Source organism: Phascolarctos cinereus, unplaced genomic scaffold (genome assembly GCF_003287225.1).
Source record: "Phascolarctos cinereus isolate Bilbo 61053 unplaced genomic scaffold, phaCin_HiC Scaffold_4;HRSCAF=312, whole genome shotgun sequence".
Classification (NCBI taxonomy): domain Eukaryota; kingdom Metazoa; phylum Chordata; class Mammalia; order Diprotodontia; family Phascolarctidae; genus Phascolarctos; species Phascolarctos cinereus.
Window position 1 is genome coordinate 622,813,818 of NW_027555847.1, and position 25,144 is coordinate 622,838,961.

At 42.1% G+C, this 25,144-nt stretch overlaps 1 protein-coding gene across 3 annotated transcripts in view; it reads right to left on the minus strand.

The window, feature by feature from the left end:
- The window catches only part of FBXO32 (F-box protein 32), a 57,386-nt gene that overhangs the window by 30,584 nt on the left and 1,658 nt on the right, over positions 1 to 25,144 (minus strand). Inside the window, exons 1-4 of one of the 3 annotated variants that reach the window (XM_020964947.2) lie at positions 15,025 to 15,551; positions 4,000 to 4,112; positions 2,528 to 2,577; positions 1,898 to 1,990 (exon numbers count right to left, since the gene is read on the minus strand). In XM_020964947.2, the coding sequence (XP_020820606.1) occupies positions 1,898 to 1,990; positions 2,528 to 2,577; positions 4,000 to 4,112; positions 15,025 to 15,140 (372 nt within the window). In that variant the 5' untranslated portion in view covers positions 15,141 to 15,551. Of the gene's footprint in view, positions 1 to 1,897; positions 1,991 to 2,527; positions 2,578 to 3,999; positions 4,113 to 15,024; positions 15,552 to 25,144 lie in introns of those variants that run through there. The other 2 variants (XM_020964945.2, XM_020964946.2) reach the window with 2 other exon arrangements.

The window sequence follows — 25,144 nt, forward strand, 5'->3', positions numbered from 1 at the left end:
TAAAGTGGAAAGCCATGTTTGATCAGATTTGTGCAGGAGGCCTGGCTTGCATCTGTTTAGACAACAGGTGAGTGATCCAAGACTGAACTCTCTTGAATGTCATCTCTTTGGCTGGCTGTTTGGAATCATTTGACTCAATGAGCTTGCCCTGGGAAGCATGATGAGCTGGCCAAAAAATCCTCCCAGAACCTAAAACCCAAACAGCTGCAGCTTCCCAGGTTGAACCACTGACAAAAATGCAAAAGGGAGCTTAGGGAGAAAAAAAAGGACCCAAACAAAAACAGAAAATGCCACCAACAGAAAACAACCTAGCCTAGAGACTGCTCAGTGACATAAACGTTCTTACTTTCTTCCACCCATCGTTCACTCCAGTTTGGAGAAATCAAATTCTTAGTATGCTGTACTGTTGCAAATGGGAGTTTGGAATGGAAAGCAGTAGATGAAAACAGGTAATTTCAGCTGTAGGTAAACCTGGTATTGGATACAGCATCACATGGGGTGGAGGTGAAGAAACACTCATATGATTTGGACTCTGATATAATTCTTCTGCCCCAGCCAAGAATGTATCTAGGACAGCTGAGAGTAGAAATTGAAGAGGGGAGCAGAGAGAGGGCAGAGAAAGTCATCGGGGTGCATATCAACTTGGTTACCCTTGAATCCCCTCTTCGGTGAGTCTCACAGAACACTGGACTTGGATGAGACATTGGGGCCATCTAGATCAGTCTTCTCATTTTCTAATTGAGGAAACTGGGACTCAGGGATGCTAAGTGACCTGTCTAAGGTCATACAGTTAGTTAGTGGAAGAAATGTGACTAGATCTCAGTCTTCACACTATACTCTGCCGTGTATTTCTAGCCACTATGTCCTTGAATGTAAGCCTAGTTATCTAGCCATTATGTCACCTAGCTCATCATTGACTATATTCAAATAGAGGTAGTAAGGAAATAAACTTAATTAATTTAATTAATTAAATAATTAATATTGTCTAATATTATCACACAGCTCTTTGGAAATAATACTAATCTCCATTTATACAGCACTTTAAGGTTCACAAAAGAGAATCTAGGGGGAGAACCTTACTAAAGTAGGTGCTCCAGTTATTATCTCCATTTGGCAGATTAGAATTTGATGAGGTGAGAGGAATTAAGTGACTTGAACAGGGTCACTTAGCTAGAAAATTTCTAAGGAGGGATTTGAACCCAGGTCTCTCTGGCTCTAGGACCAGCACTCAATTCACTAAGCGTTGCTGAAAGACTGTCTTTAGGGTGATTGATGCATTTTGTACTAAAGGAATCTCTGCCTGTCCCCTTTTCCTAAATGTTATCTTTGGCTTAGGACCTGTTGCTATGAGTTTTGGGCTGCCTGATCTGTGTTTTCCATTTATCCGTGTGACAGATTTAGTATGAAAAATAGTGGAAAAAATATTTTTAAATCTCTCACTAAAAAGAGTAGCTTAGGTAAGTTTTGTCTTGGACTCAGCCTTCTGAGCCTGACCTAAGGAATGTTCTATTAAGAGAGGCATAAAAGCATTTAAGCTATCGGTTTATATGCCAAAAGCATTCACAACTAGTTAGAATATTCTAACATAACAGTTTAAGGCAGCTAGGGGGCATAGTGCATAGAGTGCCAGGCCTGAAGCCAGGAAGCCTCATCTTCCTGAGTTCAAATCTGGTCTCAGGCACTTACTAGCTATGTGACCCTGGTTAAGTCACTTAACCCTGTTTGCTTCAGTTTTCTCATCTGTAAAATGAGCCGGAGAAGGAAATGGCAAACCACTCCCATATCTTTGCCAAGAGAACCCCAAAATGAGGTCACGAAGAATCAGACTCGTCTGAAAAACGACTGAACGACAACAATAGCAGATCAATGGGCAAGGCCTTTTGCCCTGGATGCCTACCCGCACAACGTAGTTGAACCTTCTGGAATCCAGAATAGCAGTGGAGAAGTCCAGCCTGTTGAAAGCTTCTCCCAGTGTACAGTATCCATGGCGCTGAGAGTGAGAGAGGAAGACCAGAGTCATTTTTTGGTTAGACAGCTTATTCTGAACAGCAATCCATTCAGAACCAATTTCTAATTAATCTTCAACTAGTGTGGGACCACCCTGCTCCTCTGTTGCTAGAAGAGGTCTCTAACAAAGAGAAGAATATAGCTAAGCATCTTCAAATACCGGCTGGATCGTCACACGAAAGACGGATACTCACTTGTCGGAACATAACCTGGAAGGCCATAGTTTTACCTCCTTTTCTATCTACCCCAAATCACAGAATTTGAATGAGATGGGAACTCAGCTGGCTATCTAGTCCAGCCTATATCCTAAAAAGGATCCCAACTACAATCCACCCAGAAAGTGGTCATCCAACCTCTTCCTGAGGACCCCAATGAGGGGAGACCTACTACCTCCTGGAACAGATCATTCTGTTTTTGGATGGTGCTAATTTTCACTCACTCTTAGAAGGGAAAAAGCCAGTTGTCCATTTCTGTCAAGTTAACTAAGCAGACCTAATCAGCTCTACTGAGGGGCACTTACTTCCTTAGTGCTTCCTTTGTGAACGTAGATCCATTTTTCCTGGTGGAAATCTGAAAAAGGGACACATCATTAGTACTTTATAGAATTGCCCAACATCTTAGGTGCATTTCTTTTGCATCTGTTCCCAGGTTTAACAAAAGTTTTGAAAGAAAAGCCAGGATTCTGAGCAGTGGCATGTGCTCTACTGACTCAGTCCACGACTATGTAAATGTTTAATCTCTACAGTGTATAAATACAGTGAAGAATTTCAATTTACTTGGGTTGCAGGCACCAAGTATGGCTGATAGCCAGCTTTCTTAAATGAAAGGGCAGAATTGTTATTGAATTAAAAACAAAACGAAACACCTCTTCCACTAGGTAGGGTGTTTGTATTAAGTGCCAAATGTGAAGCTTTTCCAAGGGCCACAAGAAAGAAGATATAAAACAGATGAGACTACAAAGTACAAAACCTCACAGTAAAGATTAAACTAGAGATTTTATATTTTGTGTTTAGGATCTGAGACTCAAAACCCTTTCTCGTATTCACATATCATATCAAGGAATGTAAATACCAATTCCACAAGAAAGAAGAAAGAATATATTTTTTTAAAACTTTCAAACCACAACTCAAAACAAAAACATTAGAGTGGTCTTTATTGAATGTGCCCTAGGAAAAATGATTTGAGTTCTGCCAACTATAAATGACACAGAGGACAAAAAAAAATAAGGAAAGGAAAAAAAAGAAAAAAACAACAACAAAGGGAGCAGGAAGGCTGACAGAAAATAATAACAAAAATGGGTCTACAGCTCCTTATCAAATACGCAGTCAGGTTCCTTACTTAGCTCAAACCTGAATGCAGAGACACAAATGACCTTTGAAGAACACCCAAATAAACATAAAAAAGGTGCAACTAAATTCATTTCAATAAGCAAATATTAAGTGCCAGCTTGAGTTCCAAGCACTATGCTTGGTGCCCCAGATACAAAAGCAAATAACAAAATAGTCCCGGCTGGAAAGGAACTTACATTCTATTAGGGAACGGGGAAAGAAAGAAATGTAAGTTGTTGTTTTTCACTCATTTCAGTTGTGTCCGACTCTTTGTGACCCCATTTGGAGTTTTCTTGGCGTGGTTTTCATTTTATAGATGAAGAACTGAGGGAAACAGGGTTAAATGACTTGCCCAGGGCTACAGAGCTAGTAAGTATCTGAGGCCAGATTTGAACTCAGGAAGATGAGTCTTCCTGCCTTTAGGCCTGGCACTTTTTCTACCGTGACAGCTAGCCACCCTAAGAAATGTATAAAGATAAGTAAATTCAAAATGATTTTCTGGGGTTAGAGGAAGAACACTAGCAATTGTGGAGATAATGAATATGTTAGTAAAGTAATCATTAGTAAATATGGAGAGGGCTGCGATGTTCTCTTCTTAACGGGTTCTTAAAACCTTTTCCTATCTGTTCAAACCCATTCCCCAAGTCCAAAGATAATGCCTTACACTGAATTTTGGTTTTGCTGTTCATCAGGTCCTTCTTTCTTTTCTTGGCCACAACATCATAGTTCAGACTGTTGAAAAGATTCTCCTTGTTGTGCACGTCTTTGGGGCAGTAACTATGAATAATGGAAGACGAGAAAGTATGATTTTGGGGACAGTGTAAACAATTATCCTTTTTCAAGGTAAGCTGTTCTTAGAAATGACTGGCTCTGGTATAAAACATGTGCATGGAACAGAAAAAAAAGGCAAATTGTCCTTCCTCCCCCCCACCCTCGAATTCCATACATTCACAGACTAATCTCTTTTTAGAATATTTATATCTGTGTAGAAAGCAGAGTCAAGAGCTTCTCTTTCTTCTTTTAATTAAAGTTTTGACTTTAATTAAAATAAAATGCAATGATGCATTTTGTTTTTATATCAGGTTGCTTTTATATTAGGTTTTATTCAACCCTGACCTTGTTAATAAAGAAACACCAGCAGTAGCCTCCATGTCTGACAGTGTATGAAACAGTTTGGGACTTTCTCATCTTTTCTCTGGGGTCAAGATTGGTTATGAATTTTTTTTCTTCTTCTAGCCCATGGTAACCCTTTGTTTTGTATTCAGCAAATGCTCCTTTAATGAGAAAATGGTGGACTGTGACATTGTTACTTGATTCAAAGAAAGATCACAGGATTATAGACTTATATGTAGAAGGGACCTCAAATATCATCCAGTCCAATGATTTTCTTTTCTGGATGAAGAAATAAAGGCTCAGCAATGTAAACTGACATGCATAAGGTAACTAGCAAGTGCCAGAATTAGGATCTGAACCCAGCTCTTTAACACTAAATCCTGCACTCTTTTCATTGTACTTGGAGGATGGCTTGCTCATATTAGTGAAGTTTTAGTTGTTGGAGATCGCTTCAACCATGTAAGCTCCACCTTAGTCAACATAAGTCTTAGAGTTTATTTCTTGCCAGAGTCACTTGGTTAGTAAATATAGGAGTCGACATTTGAACTCAGATCTTACTAATTCCAAGGCCAGCCTACTATCCTCTACTGTCTCTAACATTTGAAGGGAAGTAAGGGAAAGGGGAGGAAGGAGTGGTGCGGGGACACTATAGTCTAGATCTGGGACATGAGGAACTCCATTCACCTGTGCAGATCTACAACTTATTTGTAATTTATAGTTTTAGGAAGTTACCTGGAGTACTGAAAGGTTAAGTGATATACCTATGGTCACACAGCTACCATATACATGTCAGAGGCAAGACCTGAACCTAGGTCTTCCCAATTCCAAGATTAGCCCTCTATCCATAATGCTATTCCACCTCTCACAAAAGAAGACAAAAATGGCTTCACTTTACAAAAGGCTTCACCACAGGGCTCCTTAAATGGTTCTCCTGGCATTCATCTAAAGTCTGACTTAATTTATAAAAAATTGGTTTGTTCCCAACTTTTGAATCACAAAACTATAGAATACAGTAAGGGAGTGGGGTCTCCAAAGGGGAAGGGGCATTCCATTATTAAGCATAAAGAGCAGGTACCAGTTCAGGATGTGGGACCCTGATGCATGTTGACGAGAGAATTCTAGTAAGCAGTGGGAAGAGAAAGAACATTCTGCACTGTCGTACAAGTCACTCAGCGACAGCAGGTTCAGCTGGGTCACATTCATGGACTTCTCTCGATAGTTTTAGCCATCATCTGGTGACTAGATATTAATGGTTCTAGTTCCAGAGACAAGCCAGATTTCCCATAGAGTAAGTAAGTCACAGGGAAGCTTTGACAAATGAGACAAAATAAAAGTATTTACACAATGCTTCAAGGTTTGTTGTGTTTTGTGTACATTAGCTCATTTGATCCTCCCAGCGCTACGATGTAGATGCTATAACAATTGTTATTTTTTTAAAAGTTTAAATATTTTAAAATTGGACAGAAATGTTTTGTTCCTTCAATGTCCCTTTCCCAACCACTAAAAAAATAAAAACAAATCCTTAGTCAAACAAAACAAATTCCCGAATTGGCCATGTGCAAAAAAATCTCTCTCTCTCTCTCTCTCTTCTCTCTCTCTCTCTCTCTCTCTCTCTCTCTCTTTCATTCTGCATCCTTATCTATCAACTCTCTGACAAGAGGAAGGTAGCACATTTTATCACTGAATCTCTGGAATCATTGTTGGTCATTGAACAGTTCAGAGTTCTTATGTCTTTCAAATGTATTTGGTTTTACAGTGCTATTGTTATATAAATTGTTCCCTATAGGTATTATAATGACGTTTTACAGATGAGGAAACGGAGGCTCAGGGAAGTTTCTACAGCTAGTAGCTAGTCGTGACAGGATTTGATCCCAAGTTTTTCCTGAGTGCAAGTCCAGCACTCATTCCTCTCTAAAACATTGCTTCCCTAAAGGCCAATGAAGGCACGATGATCTACTATTGTAATACGTTCCACAATAAAATAACAGAATATATGGAAGTTCAAACTTGCAAAAAAGCTGAATTGGGGTATGACTGGTCATGTTACAAAAGGATTCCACATAGAGTTCCTTAATGTTCAAGTTCCCCCAAATGAATTAAAAATACTTCCAATATTTAAAAAGATTTGTGGATTTTGTCTGTATGTTACTCCCTCCATCATCTGGCCTCAAGTCTTGAGAGAGGTGAATTTGGGAGCCTGGAGACCCAATTACTAGATAGATGAGCGGTAAGTCACATCCTCACAGAGCTTCACTTTCCTCATCTGTACAATGGGGAAAATTATATTCACCGTGCTTACCTCACAGGGTTATTTTGAGTGGAAAAAAAATCTTTGCAAAAAGTGCTATATAAATGAAAGTTTAAAAATATATTCAAGAATTGTTATGGCTCCAGCCCCTCCTCAGCCGCTCTCCCCAAAATCTTCACCTGCTGGCTGGCCAGTCTTCTGGCAAGGAGCCTCTCTGAATTTATTAACTAGGCTGGTCTTTGGACAGCCAAAACAAGCCTGTCACCAGTCTTGTTTTCCGAGACTGTCCAGCTTGGCAGGTCCTGACAGAACTTAGGCTCTTGGGTCATTGAAATGGGACTTGGTTCAAAAAAGAAACTTCATAGGAGCAAGAAGAAGAGGCACAGCTAGTCAACTGTTCACATGAAGAAGATCTGGGGACTTTAGTGGTCCTTAAGCTCAATTAGAGTCAACAATATAATATAGCAGCCTTAGGCTCTGTTCAGAGACCCTGAACTATCAGAAATAAGGCGAGTAATTCTGCTTGTACTATACCCTGGTCAGAACACATTTGGAGTACTGGATTTAGCTTGAGTTGTCACAGTGTAAGGAGAAGCTGGATGGAAGGCTCCTGTGTATACCATCTAAGGATCACTCACAGGACCTGGGGACGGTTAGCACAGAGAAGAGTAGATTCAAGGGGACACACAATTAATTGTCTTGAAGTATTTAAAGTGCGGCCACCAAGAAAAGGAAGTTAGAATATTTTTTCTGAGTTAAGAGACAGCAGAACTAAAAAGCAAAGACTGAAAATAAGGCTTGTTGTAGGAACAGGGACCTGTGATTTTATGCGTACATGGAACTCCAGGGTGAAGAAGCTTTCTCCATCGATACAGGTCAGCATCTTCTCTACACCTCAGAGTCTCAGAGATATGCCTGGAGGATTGAGAGGTCAAGGGATTTGCCTAGGGTCACAGAGCCAGTAGGTACGAGGCAGGCTTAAACTCAAGTCTTCCTGACTTTGAGGCCAGTTCAGTTAGACGCTAGCGATTTGAGCTGTTCAAAAGTGGAAGGGGCTCTCTTGGGAGGTAATGGGGTCCTCCTCACTGGAGGTCTGTAAGCAAAATGTGGATGACCACTGGCTGGACACGTTAAACAGGGATTTTTTTTTTCTTGGTTAATATGAACAACACTAGGTAGTCACTGAGGTCCTTTATAACTGTGAGATACTGTGAGTCTGTGACTTTAGTGAAAGTATTTAAAATATGATGTGATTTAAAGATAACTTGTCAGTTCATTCGCTGAGTTACATGTGATATAACTGTCCTGTGAAGGGCACCTCAGACCAGGGGGGTGCTGGTAAATGTTTAAAAGCCAGTCTCGGGGGGGGAGGGGGAAATGTACATGTGACACTTTTTAAAAAAAAGTTCAGTATGCATTATTATCATGTTACCATCAGTTTCTCGAGTCTAGAACAATAAAACAATAAATTAAGTCCTAATTTGTAGTAATCACCAATTTCTGAGGTGGAAATGATCCCACTGAAAATTTAACAATTGGCTCACTCAATTCAATACAAACTGACTTCAGCATGCCCCTGCCTTAGATTCTATATACTATATGTAGTGCAGAGGAAGAAACACAAATATGTATTTATTTCAAAATAAATGATTCTTTCTTGTACTCAGTCCTTTCAATGGCTTTCAACCCTATCAGTTAATATAATAGGTATCTTGCTACTGGCCCTATCAGCTGATACATTTTTTTTTTAATAGGCAGAGGTAGGTTTGACTTAATCTCCATTTGTGACTCCACTCAAATACACTTTGTCAAGCCTCCTAATCTTTTCAGCCCTTTTCCTTTCATACATGATGGAGAGATGATTTTTAGGTTCCAGGGGCTGTGGAGACCGATTCCTTCAGATTGCTCTCTTATAGACCTATCAATCAAGTGAACTGGGTGTGAATTTTGTTTCCTGCATTGCTGTTAACTGTTCTCACAAGAACAATAGTAGCAGCTCAGAGATGGAGCTAAATACGTCATAGGCTGATAGATTTAGAGCAGAAAGGGACTTTGGGGATTATCTAGTCTAACCCCTCTTATTTTATAGAGAGGGAAACTGAGGTGCACCTAGAGACAAAATCAGACAGGTAGTGACAGAGCTATGATTCGAACCCAAGTCTTCTAATTCCAAATCCAGTATTCTTTCTACTGTACCACCTTGCCTCTCTTGTTTTTGCTAGCCAGCCAGTATGGCAAAGGGGGTAGAGGACTAGGCTTAGAGTCAAGAAAAGCTGTGTTCAAATCCTCTCTCACATATAGACTAGCCATGTGACCAAGCTAGGTCTGTTAGCTTCTCAGTACCCACGAAACTGCCTAGGACTGTAAGTTCCATAGGACTAGAGTTACTGACAACCAGTGGGGAGTGAATTGTTTCCATGATAGCTCATATTAATCTAGTGCTTTATATAACATTATCTCATTTGATTCCGACAAACACCTCAGTGACTTAGGTGCTATTATCCCCATTTTATGGAAGAGAAAACTGAGGCTTAGAGAGGTTAAGTGACTGGTGTGTGGCTTGCATAAATAGTGTCTCAAACAGGATCTGAACTCAGGTCTTTCTGACTTCAGTGAAACCCTCCATCCAGACCAACAAATAAGTGAATAAATAAATAGAAAATAAGGCAGAAGGAAAGACTAGGAGAGTGGGGGGGCGGGTAGGGAGAGGAATTAGAGCTCTGAGTCCCAGGCGGTAACCTAGGGCACCCCATACAAAGTTAAGAAAATGGAAAGGGATGGAAGGTCACTTGGCTGTCCATACTGTCCCAAGCACGGTCCATGGATTACTTTCGAAAGCTGAGAACGCCGTGTATGCAAAGATACTACACCAAGTCCTATTATTCGATAACAAACCCGCAGTACACATTCCACCCCCGTGAAGAGCACCATAAAACTAAGCTGTCATCTGCTCCATCACAGAAACACCCAGGCGAAGCCTAACAAAGCATTTTCATAAGCTTAGGACATAGCTTGTTACTATTCTTTGGAAATTTTAAATATTTATATTTCATTTTATTCCTTCCTAATTTAAAACAGCCCCCAAAGGAATTTGAATCCTCTCCCTCACAGAAAATAAAATAACCTGCTGTAAGACAGAGGGACTCATTATAAAAGCAAGTTTAAGAATACAATCGATTATGATCTTGCTTTGCAGAGCATAGAAGAGGTTGAACCAACCCTGCAATTTTCACTCAGTATTAGCTTTCGGACTCCAGGGGGTAGGGACAGGATGGGAAAAGCAATGAGGTTTATTTGTCTGGCCTGCTTATATTTTAAGCAATAATATATTCAGCTCTATGCTATTTTAAGAGTTCAATTATGTCCGTTTCAGGCAAATTGAAAGCCAATGGAAAATTACAAAAGGATTTCCCTCCCCCCTACCCAAGAACAGACACCATCCTTTAAGAACCACAGTATTTTTATTTGTTTTTCCAAAATCTGAAATCAGCAGAACCATTGTCTAAGGCTTCTTTCGCCGTGCATTGTAAATGAAGGCACGACAGACTTAGGGGCTATTTTACGGCTAGCAGTTGGCACTAGTTAATCCCAACCTTCGTGGGCAGTGATCTAGAATAAGGGCAACTGGCTTTTTTACATGACGGGATACTTTAAGGAGACTTTAGAAAAAAGTGGGAAAGATGTCAAGATGAGTCTATTATGGCTGTAGAGGTAAAGGGGGATAAGTAAGGGGGAAAACGAACCCTTATGAAAGCCCCGTTTCTCCTTTGTCTATCTGCTCTGCCATTTTACAAACTCCCAGTGTGATTTTAAAATGTACTTAGATATGTAATTGCCTTTTTGTTTTTTTTTTTTTTGGCTAGGCAATGGGGTTAAGTGATTTGCCCAGGGTCACACAGCTAAGTATTGTGTGTCTGAGGTCACATTTGAACTCAGGTCCTCCTGAATCAAGGGCCAGTGCTCTATCCACTGCACCACTTAGCTGATCCTAGATATGTAATTGTCTAGGCCAGGCTATAACCTATGAGGCCTAACTCCAAGTACTGCAAACAAATTTATCCAAATACCACCATGCTGCCCAGTTGACTCTTCAAAGCCAAAAAATGAGGCAAAGATCACATAAGAATCCAATCCAATCAATCTAATTAATAATTATTAAACTGGAGAAATGGAAAGAGATAGAAGGTCACTTGAATATTCACAGTATCCCTGGCATGGGCAGCACAGGCAAAAAACCATGTTACTTACTTCTGTCATATACCTCTCTCCAAGACCCAACACTGTGTTAGGCACATAACTGGCACACAAACATAACAGTAACTCACATTTATAAAACATGTTTCTCTTAACTCTGAGGTAGGTCATGCCAACATTATCATCTCTATATCACAGATGAGGAAACTGAGGCACAGATTTGTTTAGTGATGTGAAGCAGTATAGTAATGTGGAAAAAACTGTATTTGGAGTCAGGGGATCTAGGTTTGAAAGGCTTTTGCCACTTTCTACCTGTATGACCTAGGACATGTGACTTCACGTCTCTGAGACACAACTTCCTCATCTGTGAATTGAGATGGTTGGTTCTGATGCCCTTTAGGTTTCCTTCCCAATGCTCAAATAATGTCACATGTCTAGAAGGGGGTCAGAGCCACCACCAGGTTAAGAGGGTTCTTCCCATCCACTGACTCATCTATTTCTCATGATTACCCCATGAGTCAGTGCAACCATTTAGGTCCCATTTTAAGTGATAAGGAGACTGAGGCTCAGTCTTTAAAGGGCTGTATCTGCAGCCAAGTCCTCTCACTCCAAAGTCAGTGTTCTTTCCACCACACCAAACCTCTTGTAAGTCGACTGACTGGCATTTGGCTGTCGGAGTGAGACTGGGCCCTTGGAACACTGTCAGAATGCTTGACCGGGAGCCAGAAAATCTGTACTGGTACCACATCAACCGTGCATGGGCTCTTACTTCAGCTGCTCATCGAAAATTTAAGTGGAATTAGGGAGGTATGCAGGGCTTTTGTGTCACCCTACAGATGGGTCTTTTTTTTTTAAGGGATTACCTTCTGTTTCCTCTCTACAGGAGTTGGAGGAAGCTATCACCTGCCTAGGCACCCAGCCCAAAGCTGACATCACAGATAACTCAGTCAGTAGGGCCCAGAAAACAGTGGGGACATTTGAGATTCAAAGCCTGGCCCCTAAAGGCCAAAAATGCCTTTAAGAGGCTGGCAGTCTTTGTATTCTAAGCAGGGATGACTGGAGCTGTTTACAGATGGAAAAAAAGGAAGTAAAAACAAACAGCAAAGTGCTAACAGCCAGCTGCTTTAGGGCTACCAAAAGGATCCCAGGCTCTGACTCACGCAAGGGACCTTCAGCAGAATTGCCCGATCACCTTCTCATCAGGCTTGGACAGACCAATGGGAAAGGTGCTGGTCAGGGACAGGGAAGACAGGAGAGAGGGAGAACAAAGTGGGCTTAAGGGGCAGCCATTTGATCCTGGCCTGGATCTGAGCTTTTCTGGTAAACTGAAACTCCCTTCAGGCTCCTCCACATCAACAGGAGAGAGGCACCCACTGTTTCCTAAGGGAGACTGATACCAACTTATCTTTCAGATGAGGCACAGTAAGAGCATTCACAAAAACCACAGAGGTGGAGGTGGAGAAAAACTGGAAAGGTTTCACTCGGAGAAATTCAATCGGAGGCTAGAAACCTACCTAGCACACTGATGCAAGTACAGGTGAAACTAATAGCCTTCTCCCCACTGAGGAGTAAATACAGGCAGAGGGCTCTACTTAGATGAGGAACCCCATGGGTACCGCTTGAAGAACATTTTACTCCTCTAGAAAGAGTCAATTTACATACTCTTCAGAAATGAAGCAAGTGCTAAAATAATGGACAAAGAGAAAGTTTCCTGGGTTGGAGGGAAGCATCCAATCAGAAAAAAAAATTGTGAGACAACACACATTTTGTAACTTGAGTTCCTATAAGATGGACTTTGGCATCAGAGAAAGAGGACACCAGTTAGGATAGTTTTCTTGTAATTAAATTGTTATCGGATCTTTCATAAACAAGAGATTTCTTAATAGTGCTCCCAAGTAGACTCCCTTTGTGACTGCCCCCATGTATTTTTACAAAATAAAAATCAATATAGCTTGTGCCTCTTGCTCTCTCTGACTAACCCCTGAGATTAAATAACTTGTCCTTCTTTATTGCAAGACAAAAAGAGGTTGATCTGTTACAAACAACAAACAGATGGGGGGCTCTGGAGGTCAAGCCTTCAAAATAACCACATTTTCCCAATAGTTTTCTTAGGATTGGGTGCCAAGCACTCATCCAAAACAACCATTTCAAAGGCTTGAATAATTAGAAACCTGGCTCAGAGAGAGAGAGCTCCCCATCTCCAACTGATGGAAAGGACTGAAGATGCTGGGTTTAACTGAACATAAGGGCAAAGGGAAGAGTAATAATAACAATGATCATGATAATAATGATAGCCCGCATTTATAGAGCATTTTGAGGTTTTTGGAGCACTTTGCAAATATCTCATTTTATCCTCACAATCATCCTGAAAGGTAGGTGAAAACAGAATCAAAGAATTTAAGAGCTGCAGAGTTTCTTGTAGATCACCTACTATAACTAAACTTGGGGACCATATTGAGGCAGTACTGTGATTATGTCTATACTTCTTCAAAGGCAGCAGACTCAATTCCAATCCTCTTTTCTTTCTGTTCAGTGGGATGGTTTGTGAGAATATTCAGCTGACGCTCAGGGCTCCCAAGATATTCTAAACCACATAACTGGGCTCTGCCATTGCTACCTGTAGGACCTAAGGCAAGTCATTCCTTCTCTGGCTTAGTTTCCTCAGCATGGCATAGTTGAAGAAAGGACCCACCAGCCTTGAAGTTAGAAAGACCTTCCTGTGACATAAGCTGCCTTCGTAATCATGGACAAGTCACTTAACCTTTTAGTGACCCAGAAACTGATGATTTAGGGACTGAGTGGCAGATATGCATTGATGTAGGGAGTATGCACACTGGGAATTCCCCACCTGGTGAAATCATAGATCCAGCCTCCCACACCCTCCTCCAAAGACACAGGATGGTCTCTAAAATTCTTTCCAGTTGGAAATCTATGATCTTATAATCCTTTTTATTAACTGTAACACAGAGAAGTCTGGACTCCAGAGTCTGACTATCTGGGATTAAATCCTAGCTCCTTCACTCAGTAGCTGTGTGACCCTGAGAAAATCACTTCATTGCTCTGTGTGCCTATTTTCTCATCTGTAAGATAGGGGCCTTCAGTACCTACACTTCACATGTGGTGAGAAAAAGGAACTATTTGAATAGGATTTCTGGTTATTAGTATAACAAGGTCAATCTTTTCAGCAGAAGACAGATGGCTGATTTTTCTCCTCAGAACAAATGAGGTGTGGAATTGGAATGAGAGAGGTTTACAAAGGTTAGTGGGCTTTTTTTTTCCTTCAGATGGGCTCCCTTTGAAATATATATTTTTTAAAAATCACAATAGAGACATTAAACAAATACGAGACGGTAGCTAAGGAAGCAGGTGCAGATGCTGCCCCTCCCTCCAATCACCCCCTGCTTTACAAGCAAGGCCATTAAGAGCACCCCTTCCCGTGGGACCAGCTGGCCATCCCAGATTCCATCCTTAAGGCTGAAGGCTGCTTCCTGGCTCCCTCTCTCCTCCCCCCTCCCCCGCCTCCTACTCTGCACGGAAGAGCAGAAAGGGCTGGAGCGCTCCGCCAAGGCCAGCCCCGGGTACCTGCCCGCGGTGTCACATCTCTTTGAGAACTGAGCCCAGAAAACATTAGAACGCAGAGCACAGACGAGCAGCCCGCGGCTGTTCTCTGCGCCTTGCACCTCGCAAACAGACAAAACCTGCGCTTCATCTAAACTGGCTTCTCAGACCATGAGAGTCAAGCCTTTCAAGCAAAAATGCCATCTTTATGATTTCTATCTCGTGTCTTCCACAGGGCACAGATGACTCTCAAAACCCCTTCTCCTCCAACCTTCCAAGTTCGTTGGAAACACTTGTACAGAGCTAAGCTGAGCCACGTTCCCTGCACGCCCTTGCGTCCCGGTTGTCCCAGATCCACCCTCAATTTTCTTGCATCAGGACCGTACCTTCCTCTCCCCAGCTCCAATGCAGGACCAGGATCCTGGAGGGCGGACGTCCCGGGGAAGACAAGAGCGCTTGCACAGCAAGGTTCTGGATAGCATGGGGCGGAACGTAACGGAACGGGAGAGGACAGCACAGTATGGGATAGGATAGACGGAAGAAGCTAGGGGGCTGGAGAAGAGGAATTCCCCTCACCTGTTGATGTCGCTCACGAAGCCACTACTTTTCTCGTCCAGGAACCGCTTCCAGCCATCCGCAGTCTTCACCCAGTTCTGTCCCGGGGAACGCCAGTCCTGCCCGAGGAATGGCATCGCGCCAGGGAGCGGCTGCCGGGAGGACCGGACGGACGGGACTAGAAGCGACTAGATTGGATGGGATGCACCTGGACTCGTCCGGCGGCCTGCAGAGCGCGCGGCGCTCGGAGAACCCTCGGGCCGGGGGTACCCGGAAGATGCTGCAGACTGGGACGCTAGGGGACGTGCTGGGTTGTGCTGGCCTGGGGATAGAGGGGGGCGTAGAAAGAAGAGGATGCGGTGTGGGATCTGGGGTCCAGGAAAAGTTGTCTGCCCTTGGCCTGATGGGCTTTCGGAAGACCGGGGACAGCAAGGGGCGAAGAAGGAGGTAGGGAGCTTTGGTGTCCGTTGCTCCTTGCAGGGAGTCTGACTTGGACGCTGGGGCCGCAGTATTTATCTAGGGCCCGCTGGCGGCTGCTCTTTGTTGCCGGAAGAGCTGCCTGCCTTTTAGCCCTGCCTCCCGGCCTGGGAGGACACGTGGCTTTGTTTATGGGCTCGGCTTGTTTTGGTGGCTGCCACTGCTACAGCACCCTTCGCAGTTGCACAACCTCACACCAGTGGAAACTTTAAACCAGGAAGGAAGATTTCTTCTCCTTTCTCCCCCTTTCCACCCCCAGATTCCTTCTCCTCTTCTTCGGCCCTTCAAGGAGCAGCTGCTAAGAGACAGGCAGCTTCGCCTATGGTCACCACGAAACTGGTCTCTGCCTCTCTTCTCCCGGGCCCTGTCCCTCTCTTCCCCTCTCCTCCGATCCTCCTCTCTTCTTTCCTCTCCCTCTCCTCCCTTTCCAACCAAAAGATCAAATTAAAGAAGTTTCCCAAATTGTCCAGACTTTTTTTTTTGAGGGGGTTATTGTTTGAAATCAACAGTTAGGACACAAGGAGCTTCTAGTGATTGGCAAACTCAAGTTCAGCCAACTCTACTCGTGGCCTATATTGAACATGAAGCTGTCCCCACTCTCCGAAGGCTAGGGAGAATTCTTCAATTTGATTAGGAACTAATGTCTTATCCCCCTTTTTTTTTTAAATTTTCCCAATTCTCTCCCTCTCTCTGTCTCTCCCAGTCCCTCCCCCACCCATTGAGAAATCTAGCAATATGATATTCATTAAACATGTTAAGTCATGCAAAACATATTTGTATATTAACATTTTGGAAAAAAGGCTAGAAAATAAAGTGAAAAGCAATATGCTTCAAACTGCACTCAGAGTTCATCAGTTCTGTCTCTGGGGAGGGGATGGCATTTTTTATCCTGAGTCTTTTGGAATAATCTTGGATCAGTGTATTGATCTGAGTAGCTAAGTCTTTCACAGGTGGTCAGCCTTACAAAATTGCTGTTACTATGCACAATGTTCTTCTGGTTCTGCTCACTTCACTCAGCATCATTTCATGGACAGCTTTCCAGGTTTTTGTGAAACCAGCCCCTCATCATTTCTCATAGCACAATAGTATTCCATTGCAATTTTATTCAACCATTCTCCAATTGATGGGCATCTGTCATAACACTCTGTAGTCTTATCAGGTTGATTGGAGAAGCCCTCAATTTAACAGGGGATTATCTTGATCTTCATAATTGTCTTTACACATAGCTTCCCATAGTTGGAAGGGATCTCAGAGGACACCTGATTATTTTATCTCTCTCCTATCTCTTACTCCTCCTATCTCTCCGGTAGACAGGAAACAGTACAGGAAAAATGAAACAAAAGAGGAGGAGGAGGAGAAGGAGGAAGAAGAGAAGGAGAAGTTGGAGCAGGAAGAATCCTGTGCTGCCACTTAGCAGCTATGGGGAAGAGGGCCCTCTTCTCCCTCTCCCTCTCCCTGCAGCAATCAGAACAGGTCTTCAAGGGGTGGGGGAGCTTATGCTCTTTGCTAATTTGTGAAACTATGTCTCTTGAGGAAGCAACGCAGTCAGAGACTTGTTATTTACTTCAGGCCTAGGGAACCCCCTCCTTTTCAGGGCACTTTTGGGTGCCACTCTAATTTCTAATTTTTTTTCTTTCTGTAACTGGGACAGGATTTTTATTTCCTCTACCACAGAAGCTGCTTAACCCAACACTCCAAGGATTCAGAACCCTCAAGAACAAATACAGAAAACATACACTACTCAAATCGTGCCCCACACTCATTATACTCCTCCAGAGGTAAACACAATTTTGTGCCACTGCTGAACAGACCTTCTCATTTACTTTCAGACTGCCTTGTTAGAGCATCTCACAAAGTCTAGCTCTCCTAGCCAGCTATGGCATGGCTTTCTTTTTTTTTTTTTGAGGGGGGGAGAGGAGTTGGCTTCCAGTTAGCTTCAAGGTGATCCTGGTGGTGGTCTCCTCTCAAAAGCAGGCTGACAAAGGAACTTTCTTCTAGGCAACTGTTGCTACCTCTACTCATGAGGTAACTGCCCATTTCTCTGGATCGCTAGTTGTAATCTGTGCTCCTAAAAGGAAACATCAAGGCAGAAGGCAGCTGGGGAACTTGAGGTTAATTCAATTCAATAAGCATTTATTAAGATGATACTATTTTTAAGATGCATCTGGGAGTAGAAAACCATGGGTCCAAGTCCTCATCAGAGCCTTCACTAGCATGGGATAACAGGCAATTTGTTCCCAGGCTCTGTTATTGGAAGGGCAATTTACTTACTCCTTCAGAGCTCAGATTTCCTTTCTGCACCTTCTACAGTACAGTCACCCAGGAAGATAGAGTACTCCTCCTAGTACAACTGCATAGGTAGTTGGAGTGGTTGCTGCCACACTCACCTCCATGGCCTTGCCCCAGAGGAAATTCTTTGAAGCTATGAGCCTGTTCATGGTCACCTGGGTGACCAGGCACTTAGCTTTTCAGTGGCCCTTAGAATAGTATATTTAGAATGGGAAGGGGCTTTAGAGGTCATCTAGATAACACTCTCATTCTACACACAAGGAAACTGTGATGGAGGCAAGATCTGATTCTTTGACTCCAAAACCAATATCCTTCACACTTTGTAACTCTTTAAGAATATAAGTTCCAGTCAAGTTGCTGATCTGCACTGATAAAGGGAGTTTCTATACCAGGTGTTTCCCATGCCAACAAAATAATAAGTATGGACAAAAACAAAGAAAGAATGTCCTTGGCATTGTGCTAGGTGTTAGGGATTCAAAGACAGAAGTGAAAAACAGCCCCACCATCCTGGAGCTTGTATCCCATTAGGCATACAACCAAGTAAACAGATAAGTAAATACACGACAATTTGAAAAGAAAGAAAGCCCTCTTAACCAGCGGGATCAGGAAAGGCTTCCTGTAGGAGGTAGAGCCTGAGCTGAGACTTGAAGGAAGCTATGGACTCCAAAATTCAAAGGTTGTGAATGGTGTACATTCCAGGCATAGGGGAGAGAGCCTGGGCAAAGACACATGATAGAAAAGAGGAAACTCCAATTTCGGGGCCAGTTTCTCTGCAGCAGACAGTATGTAAAAGGGAGTCTAGAAAGGCCGGCTGAAGCCAGTTCATAAGAACTTTCAATGCCAAAGTGAAGAGTCTGCATTTTAATCAAGAGGCAAAAGAGAACCCCTACAGATTCTGGAGCAGGGGAGGGATGTGGCTAGACCGATGCTTGTCCAACCTATACCGAAACAAGAATTTCCTCTGTGTCCCTGCTGTCAAATTCAAATGGAAACAGATGCCTGTAGGCCACCTACTGATTGAGAAAACCGCAAAGCAAAATCATCTATGTTGGATTGTATGTTTATTTCTTTTTTTCAAACATTTCCCAATTCTCTTTTAATCTGGGTCTTGCAGCAGTAGGGGTTTTGTTGACTCCTTGAGGCCACAGGTATTGAATGTGACACCCCTGTTCCTCGTCATAACTAAAAAAACTTTACATGAAGTCCTCCAATGGAGGGATGACCCACTACCTCGAAGAGGTAGCCCAATCTATTTTGGGGTAGCTCTAACCATTAGGGAGTTCTTCCTTGCATAAAGATTAGATTTTCCTTTTTTCCTTTTCCACACATTGCTTTTTATTCTAGGCCTTTGAATAAAATTAGAACATGTCTAATCCCTCTTGCACATGACAGCCTTTCGAGAAGGAAGACAGGGGTCATGTGTGTCTCTTGCACCTTCCCCGTGGCATTTCTCTAGGCTAAATATGCCTAATTTTTTCAAGTGGTCTTCCTATGGCTTGAATTTTGATACCGTCACTCTCCTGCTTTCCCTTCTCTTGAAGCTTTCAGTCTCCCTAAACTCTGATGAGCAAGACTGAACCCAGTCCTCCAGAATGTGTCCTGAGTGGGGCGAGGTACAGTTGCACCCTCACCTCCTCATTCCAGGAAGCTATGATTCTCTTAATGCAGCCTTTTGGATGAAGACCGTTTTCAAATAGCCACAGTTTTCTGACTCAGCTTTCCCACCATAAATAATATAATTGTGTATGGTGAGTAAAAATAGCTCTTGAAAGCAATTTGCACAGATAAAAAAGTCTAAATGCTGTAGACGAGATAACAAATGAGACCCTGCTAGGTTAGTTTTTGTGGGAGATAACAATATTTATCTTTGAGGAAGTGTAACTGGGAGCTGCCTTTATTAGAGAACAAGGTTAAGTTCCTGTTCATGTTTCCTATACCTCACCTTTAAGGCAGCCTAGTACAGTGGAAAGAGTGTGGGATTCAGAGTAAAATGAAGGGGTTGGGCTAGCTAGCCTCTCAGATAGGTCCTTTCCAGCTTTAAACCTGTGACTTCTTCCTTAAACTACTTTTTTTCTTTATCATTTACCCTCAACTATTCAAATCTGACTTATCTTTAAAAACTTTTGTTTCTTAGGTTTTTATAGGGTAGCCTCAGGTGGCACAGTGAATAGAGCTCTGGGCTTACAGTCAGGAAGACCTGACTTCAAATATGACCTCAGATATACTTACTAGACATGTGACCCTGGGAAAGTCACTTACTCTGCCTCAGTTTCCCCAACTGTAAAATGGGGGTCATAATTGCACCTACTTCCCAGGGTTGTTGTGAATTAAATGAGGTAATATTGGCATATAACAGAGGCTTAAGAAATGGTTGTTCCTTCTCCCCTTCTATCAGAAGACCTTGTAATGTTTATCCCTTCAAAGATATAAACATGCCCAGTCATGTTTCACAATGACTCTTATGTCACAAGTTGGCAGTTTTGCAAAGGTTCTGCTGGGAGAAGGGCTGATCACCCATTGGGGTCTGATCTTGTATGTACAGTATTTGTGAGTCACTCTGAAGGCAACAGATCCGTGAAATATGTTTCAGGGTAAAGATACAGAGGCAGCCAAAATATACTTCACAAGGCAGGTGAGAACCCATTGGAGAATTTGCCTGAGGCTGGGAGAGGTTGTTAATTGCCCCGTGGTCTTACAGCTAGTGAGTCTCAAAGACCAGATTTGAATCAAGGCCTTCCTGTCCCTAAGTCTAACCATTATCTACTAGGCCAACCCCTCTCTAGACCTTAGAGTTAGATCGCAAGGGCGAAATAAAATTGTCCAATATTCTGCTTAGGGTCTTGTGTGACCTAGCGGTTCAAACAGCAGCTGCATATTAGGAGTCGCTGTTGAAAACTAAAACTAAAACTAATTAATTAATTAATTAAAAAAAAAGAAGGTGCTGTGAGTCCTCTTTCTCATTGCCGTATTTTCTGATGCTTGATCTTGGATAATTTGCACGTTGCTATTTGTTAAATTTATTGAGTAGTCTATTTCTTCTTGCTTGGAAGAATTGCTCACAGACATGATTATGATGTCCCCCAGTAAAATATAAGTAAGCTCTTTGAAGGCAAGACCAGTTTTGGTTTTGTCTTTGTACTTCCAGTATCTTGCACAATTTTTTTTGAGGATGGTGTCCAGATCTATGATTTTGCTGGCTTAGAGAATTCCTAGTATGACAAAAGCAGATGTGTATTTTATACTTATCATTTTAGAAAATTATGAGGGCACTGGGAAATTGAATGAGCTGCCCATGGTTAGTCACCCTGCTAGTATATTTTACAGATGAGACTTTAACCCAGGTCTTCCTGATGCCAAGGATGGACTTTTATCCACTGTACCAGGCTGCCTTGTACATCGTAGCTGCTTAATAAATGTTTGCTGGATTGAATGGTGAAAAATGTGTGTAGCAGCATGAATGTTGGGTCCATGCCCTTTAGGAGGAATGTCCAACTCCATGGGAGGTCCCCAGGGCTAGTAAATCAGGGATTCCGCTAATCTCCCCTAATTGTGCTATACTTGGTGTGAAGTGTGAGGGGATATGTCAGTCAGTAAAAAAAAAAGGTGTTTATTAGGCATTTACTTACTTGCCAGGTACTGTACTATGTTCTGGAGATAAAAGTAAAACAAAAACATAGTTCTTGACCTATTGGAGCTCATATTCTAATGGAAGACATACTATATGGATACAAAATGTACTGTGTATAATAATAATAGTAACTAACATTTATTCAGCACTTACTATGTGCCACACTGTGCTAAGTGCTATAAAAATTAATAATAATAATAATAATCGCTAACATTTATATAACATTGACTATGTGCCTGGCACTGTGCTGAGTATTTTACAATGATTATCTCATTTGATCCATTTGATCTATAATCTCAGAGGAGAAGCACCAGCAGTAGAGCGTAGGGGGAAGGGGATTGGGAAAGGCCTGTAGAAGGTGTGATTTGAGCTGGGCCTTGTAGGAAGCCAGGAAAGCTAGGAGGCAGAGGTGAGGAGAGAGAGCATGCCAGGCATGGGGGACAACCAGTGCAAAGGCATGGAGTGTGGAGATGACTGGTTGCCTTCGAGGAATAGCAAATAGTCCCATGTAGCTGGATCACAGAGCATATGGAGGGAAGTAAGGTATAAAAAAGACTGGAAAAGTAGGAAGGGACTGGGCTATGAAGGGCTTGAAATGCCAAAAGGAGCATTTTATATTTAATTCTGTTGGAGTAACTTTGGGGGTCTTTTATGTATAGCCAGGTTGAAGTACAGACATTCTTCACTGAAATGGAGTGTTATGTTACTTGATTTCTTTTTTTTTTCCAAAGGGGATTTTATTATGAAAATATTTAATGGTGGTAGTAGTAGGTTAAAAATAGCTTTAGCATGAGTGTGTGTGGGAGGAGGGGGAGGGGTGGACAAAATCCATCATCTCCCTCAGTTCTAACAGGCTGCATTTGAGAAAGGAGGAACTAAAGTGAGTAAATAGATTACGTCCAGCCACTTCAGAGCACTTACAGGGAATGTATGTTTAATGTCACAACAATTTGCATCTGACCTTATCCCCTGTCCTGGGCGGGGCCTCCTGGAACCAGTGCCCAGGGTGTTTGCTAGGTGTGGGTGAGCAGAGCCTGCCAGCTGAGTGTTATTTTTGGACCTTTGGCTCCAAGTCCCGCCAACTAAATTAAAGTTGGTCAGACACATGTCACTGGGAATCTGCTCATTCTTTTAATGAGAATCATTTGGCATTCCTGACGTGTGGGCCTGATCTGTTCTCTAGAGAGGGCCAAGGGCATTTTGCTATAATCCTCCTTATTTCTAAAGGGAATCACTCAGTTCGCAAGAAAATTCTTCCCTTCCTGGACTTTGCATGCACTGAACTAACGGCATTCATCTGACACAAGTTTGTAGACTTTCACATAAAGGAGAAAAGCAGAGAAAACACACAAAAGCTGACATCGATGCTCCAAACTCCCAATGGTCTTTTTACTGAGGATTTAAAGACTTGAGGTGGTCACATTTTTTGTGCCGCTGAAGCTTATGGGTTTAGTTCAAAACTCTGTGTTCAGGTCTTTAAGACAGACCTAGTGGCTACCCTCTGTTCTTGGGATGAGCTAATTATAGATTTGAGTATTTTCACATGTTGTGTCCCAGGATTCAAAAATTTCCTGGGACAAAATAAAAGGCATCTTTTTTGCTCTATTCATTGGGGTGTAATGGAAAGAGGGCAGGCTTTGGAGTCAGATAATCTGGGTTCAAATTATAGCTCTGCCAGGATCTTCCTGTGTGACTTTGGGGAAATCATTTTACCTCTCCGGGTCTTGGCTTCCTCATAAGGTGGAGGAAAGTCCCTTCCATAGATAAAAACTACTGTATCATCTATGCCAGCAATTCTTTTAACCTTTTTTGTGTGTGTGTCCTGGATGCCTTTGACAGTCTGGTGAAGTCAATAGATACCTCTCACAATAATTTTTAAATGGACAAAATAAAATACATGGGATTGCTAAGGAAATATATTTTTTTAAAATTAAAATACAGCTATCCAAATACATTAAAAAAAAAACCAAGTTCATGGGTTAAGGGCCCCAGGTTAAGATCTCTTGACCTATATATTCTCATGGTCTTGTAACACAAATCACATTTAAAGAACACTTCAGGCCTTCTATTTAAAACATTCTATTGGGCACCCTTTTGAAAATCAATCAATCAACAAGAATTTATTAAGGCCTACTATGTGTCAGGTGCTGTGCTAGTTTTGGGGGATGCAAAAATAAAATCAAAACAATTTCTGCCCTCAAGGAGCTCATGTTCTATAGGGGGAGAAAATGTGTGCAAAAAATCCTTTTGCAAAACAAATGTTACTCACTAATTTATTTTTATGCAAATTCAGATGTTTACATGGTATTGTTTAAAGTGTGCTATGGCTCTAAACTGGGTCATTCATTATTCAGATAAGATTAACTCGATCAAAATAATTGTTACTTCAATCAAAAATGTTAAAAACTCTAATTTCCCCTATAAATCTGGGTTTGAAATTTAGCCCATTTAGCCTATTCGTGGAATTTTAGTGATAAGAAGGGACCTTAAAAATCCTAGAATCTGGCCCTCTTCTATTCTACAAATGGGGAAACCTAGGCCCTGTCCTCAGAGGTTATGTGACATGGCTTGTTCACAAAGATCTGGGTCTCCTGATTTGCCCTTCAGGGCAGTTTCTAATGCACAGGCATATAGTCAAAGAACTGAATAGGGTAAGAAGGGTGGGACAAAAGATTTGGACAATGTTGCCTACAGATCCATGTTTAATTTAGAGTAAGAAGTTAATTTAAATTCCACAGAAATATTAAGGATTATTTTATTTAATAGAAATTCAAATGAGTTTATCTTTGTGTAAAAGGAAAACAAAGTAATTCTTTGAGTTTCTGTAGAGATTTTTCTTTAAAAGTAAAGCTAGAATAACAAATTTGAAATATCAGACACAAATTCATCCTTTTTCATCAGATCAAACTTTTATTCCCCCTTATTCATTTATTTGGTCAGTCAATAAGCATTTATTAAGTGTCTGCTATGTGCCAGCTATTGTGCTAAGCATTGTCGCTACCTTAATATAGATACTGGACTATTGATCGAGCCTGTTAACCAATCTTTCCATTTCCTCTCCAATCTCGTTTTACTTCCAGTACTCTCTCTCTGTCTCTCTCTCTCTCTCATCTTCTATCTCCCTCTCCCCATCTTCCTCCCTCTCGTTCCCTCCTTCCCTCCCCCCTCTGTCCCTCCTCCTCCTCCCTTTCCTCTCCCTACTCCCGCATCCAAAATCTCTCAGTGGCTCCCTATGGCAAAACAGTTCAAACTTCTTAGGCTGGCCTTTGATGTCATTCCTTTATTAGCTTTATGTTACCAGAATCATGGAAGCAGAGCAGTTGTGGGGGCAGAAAGACATCAGCTATTGCCTACAGCCTTTCTCCTACTCTGAGGATGCCTATAGGACACAGATAAAAGCTGGGAGAGATAGAATCTTTGTGCTGGTATCTGTTGTAGGTTGACCATAGTTGGAGAACCTATTCCCTGGAAAGCAGGAGAACGAATGAGACAGGGCAGTGGGAAAACAGGGGGGTTGGTATTTCTGGGTGACTTTCCCTTTGTGTGCACGTGTTCCCCTGTGTTATGTGTCCCAGGTGAAGTCCAGTTGTGCTATGCTGTGAGCTTTGTCCCCAAGTCTTGGGTGTAGACAATACAGAAGGGTTGGGCTATGACTATGTCACACAGTCACAGCTGTGTCCTAGACGACAAGCTTTAGAGCCTTCCCTGTTCCTGTGTCAGAGGTCATGGGAGCCTGACTCTTTATCT